This window comes from Humulus lupulus, chromosome 6, assembly GCF_963169125.1.
Source record: "Humulus lupulus chromosome 6, drHumLupu1.1, whole genome shotgun sequence".
NCBI lineage: Eukaryota > Viridiplantae > Streptophyta > Magnoliopsida > Rosales > Cannabaceae > Humulus > Humulus lupulus.
Genome location: NC_084798.1, coordinates 7,459,294 through 7,462,806, shown reverse-complemented (window position 1 = coordinate 7,462,806; position 3,513 = coordinate 7,459,294). Strand labels below are relative to the sequence as shown.

Genomic DNA, 3,513 nt, shown 5'->3' with positions numbered 1-3,513 from the left:
CTCTTAGAACCAAAATTATTCAAGAACACCCACTTTAATGGTGAAAATTTGTGATATTTGAAAACGACATTTCTAGCCCCTTTTGTCATGTCAAAAATGTTCCTTAGATCATAGGAAATATATTTCAAACACTCAAAACCACCCAGAAATTTCCTAGAGCTCTCAAACCAGAAATCTCCCATTCTCTCTCTAGAAAATTTAATAACGTTTATTTTCTTCCACTGGTGCAACTCTCCCTCTCTTCTCACGATTTTGAACTGTTGAGAGGCCCTATAAATCGTGCTTAAACAAAAAGAAACGAATGCTTAAGCTCTTAGTTATTATTGACCGATTTTAAGCCTATAATTAAAGAATTTCTTGTATTTCTTTTAAAATAAAAGAAATTGTGATATTATTATAACTGATTTAAATTTCGAATTTAATCAGTTAATTGTATTTGAAATCATATTTTAATATCATTTAAATGCCCCTCAACTAAATTCAAACATAGGGACATTATGGTCATTTCATAATTACATGCAATTACCATTATTTAATCCATTTAAATAATAATGCAATAAACTGTATAATAAAATAAAATGAATTCATATCATGTTATTAATATTATTATGCTCATAATAATAATAATAACATTCACAATATAAATAAATAATTAAATTAACCCACGTAATTAATTATTTATTAGGCATTATGCACATGCCGAGATTTAAATCTCATTCCAGATTCTCAAACATAAGAAATCGAGAATCTTTGTTATCATTGGAATCCATACATATCTAAACTTAATAATGTAGTATGAACCAAATATAGATGTGACATGGAAGTATATATATATATGAATTCAATGTGGCATATTAGATCTTACAAACGAACACAAAGAAAATATTGCCATGACATGTTCTTGAAATATTGGTCTGAAATATAATTTTACATCTTACAAAAGATAATACACAAATACTCATGTGATAGCTCTGTCATCTTCCTCGCCACGTCCACATCTTCACCAGCAGTAGTGTTCTAAACAAAGAAAAATTACATTATTGTACCATGTGCAACTATGCGAGGGTGATCAAAAGAATAGTGTGAAAATAAAGTAAGACAAAAAACACTTATTACTTACTTGTTATTGCCAAGCTTGCTTTCCTCTTAATCCAGCCCTTTTTAAGAGGGTAATAATCATCTGGTAAAGCCAGCCTCCAAAAATACGCATGAACTGAAAATAAGCAAATCTCCAAGAAGAGTCCAGCAGAAAATTCCCACAAAATCCAATGAGGAAGCCCGCACAAATTCCAATGTAAAATGATGACATGTTAAACCATTTCCCATCGTCCCCATTTGAAGTAGCAGGACTTGGCAATAGTGTCTCATCTCCGGGGCAAAAGCTTGTTAGAGGAAGTCCACACAGTGCAAGATTATCAAGGTACGAAGAAGCGTTAAAGCTCTGTAATTGAGTACTTGCAGAGATTCTCCCTAATAATCTATTATTTGATAAATCCAAGTAATTCAACAAAGTTACTTCAGCCAAGCTTGTGGGAATCTTCCCAGAAAGCTTATTGTGAGACAAATCCAATGATTCTAGCTCAGTCAAGTTCCCTATATTCTCTGGACTGCTTCCACTCAATTCATTTCTTGATAGATTTAGCTGAACCAATTGTACAAGACTAGTTACTTCAAATGGGATATTTCCATTCAATTTGTTGCTTGAAAGATCAATAATTCTTAGCAATCCAAGAATCTTACCGTATTCATACTCTACTCCTTTCCAAATGATCCATGCATTATTTTCAAAACGACCAAATAAGGTACCTTCAAGCGGACTAGTTCTGAAGACTATTGTGCTGGTGATATGATCGTCAAATTTTTGTTCAAGTACCATTGAGGTGAAATTCTCAAGGCATGAAGGGATGGCTCCCGACAAATTATTTTGGGAGAGATCCAATATTTGAATCTTAGTAAGATGACAAAGATTTGATGGTACATATCCGTAGAATTTATTTGATTTGAGACTAAGAAAAACCAACTTTGTTAATCTTTCACCTATCCACCATGGTACTATATCTTCCAAATTATTATGTCCCAAATCCAAAACTAGAAGCTTACTTCAGTCTTTCAATGAAGAAGGCAAAGATCCTGAGAAGTTATTATGCCTCAATTGTAGAGTCTGAAATCTAGTTGAACTAGAACCAATTGAGCTTGGGATCTCTCCAAAAAAGTTATTGTTGCTCAACTTTAAAACACAAAGAGTGTTGAAATTCTCCCAACAATCAGGCAGCCTTCCGATTAACTGATTATTAGAAAGGTCAAGAAAACCTGTCGAAACCTCTCTCACTTCACACAGAAAAAACACACAATCATTGAAGTTATTATTGGACAGATACAAATAAGTTGCATTAGACAGAGAAGGTGGAACAGAGCCTTGGAATTGGTTGAAACTCAAGTCAACTGTAGAGAGAGATCGTAGTGACAATTTTGGCACGGTGCCACTAAGAAGATTGTAAGAGATATTTAAAGTAAACAGCTTGGAAGATCACCAGAAATTTCATTATTGGAAATGTCTAGGTGTGAGAGGTTGAATTGTGTTTGGAGCCAACGAGGGAATTGAGGACCTAACTTACAAGAAGAGAGCCTTATGGATTTCAGTTGAAATGGGGGAACCCAATTGGATTGAAATTTCATTGTCAAAGAGTTATACGATAAGTCTAGCTCTTTCAAATTAGGACAACGTAAGTTAACTTCAGATATGACCCCTGTGAGAGAATTCGAAGAGACATCTAACCTCTCAAGAAAATAAAGCTCACCAATACTATCAATTGAAGTACCATTGAACTTATTATTATTTGCACTGAAAACTGTCAAGTTGGGCATTGAAGAAAGATCAGGCAATAGACCAGTGAGGTTGTTGTAGTCTAAATACAACTCACGAAGATTTGGAAATCTACTAAAACCATTGGGAAAAGGACCTTCAACCATATTGTAACTAAGGTCTAAAAGCGTCAAAGATGGGAAAGTTTTCTTATCATCAAGAAGTAATAATCCTCGAAGTTGGTTAGAACTCAAATGCAAAATCTCCAAGGAATGTCTAAGACTTTTAGGTTGGTAAGATTCCCCAAGAATTTCGGTAACCCACTTCCAACCTTATTACTTACTACTTAGTTGGGATAGTATGAGAAGACACAAAAAAACTTATTACTTACTTGTTATTGCCAAGCTAGCTTTCCTCTTAATACAGAACTTTTAAGAGGGTAATCATCTTGTAAAGCCAGCCTCCAAAAATTCGCATGAACTGAAAATAAGCAAATCTCCAGGGCAAAATCAATCTTAATGACATGATTGGTTCGGTTATCACAAGTAATACCTGTCCAATTACAACAGTTTTGGTTTGTGCTATTATTGATTGTCCAAGAGGAGAGAATGTTACCTGGATCTACAACTCTCTTAAAGCTGAGGAGAGCTTCTCTTTCTTTCTCTATGCACTGAGCGTGATCATTCACACTTGCACTTTCCTCGTTTCAC

At 34.3% G+C, this 3,513-nt stretch overlaps 1 protein-coding gene across 1 annotated transcript; it reads right to left on the bottom strand.

Moving 5' to 3' along the window:
- Positions 1 to 823: 823 nt before the first annotated feature.
- On the bottom strand, positions 824 to 2,970 carry LOC133784611 (receptor-like protein EIX2). Its single transcript, XM_062223903.1, has 4 exons — positions 2,616 to 2,970; positions 2,148 to 2,328; positions 1,121 to 2,099; positions 824 to 1,017 (listed from the first exon to the last, which is right to left on the bottom strand). The coding sequence occupies exons 1-3, from the start codon at positions 2,968 to 2,970 to the stop codon at positions 1,124 to 1,126; spliced, it is 1,512 nt and encodes a 503-aa protein (XP_062079887.1). The 3' UTR covers positions 824 to 1,017; positions 1,121 to 1,123.
- Positions 2,971 to 3,513: the final 543 nt, after the last annotated feature.

Coding starts and splice junctions, on each gene's coding strand:
- LOC133784611 (XM_062223903.1), bottom strand. CDS start 2,970: ATGGTTGAAGGTCCTTTTCCCAATGGTTTTAGTAGATTTCCAAATCTT. Junction 2,329..2,615: donor ATCCATAAGGCTCTCTTCTT/GTAAGTTAGGTC, acceptor TTCTGTGTGAAG/TGAGAGAGGTTTCGACAGGT. Junction 2,100..2,147: donor TTTCAGACTCTACAATTGAG/GCATAATAACTT, acceptor GAAAGACTGAAG/TAAGCTTCTAGTTTTGGATT.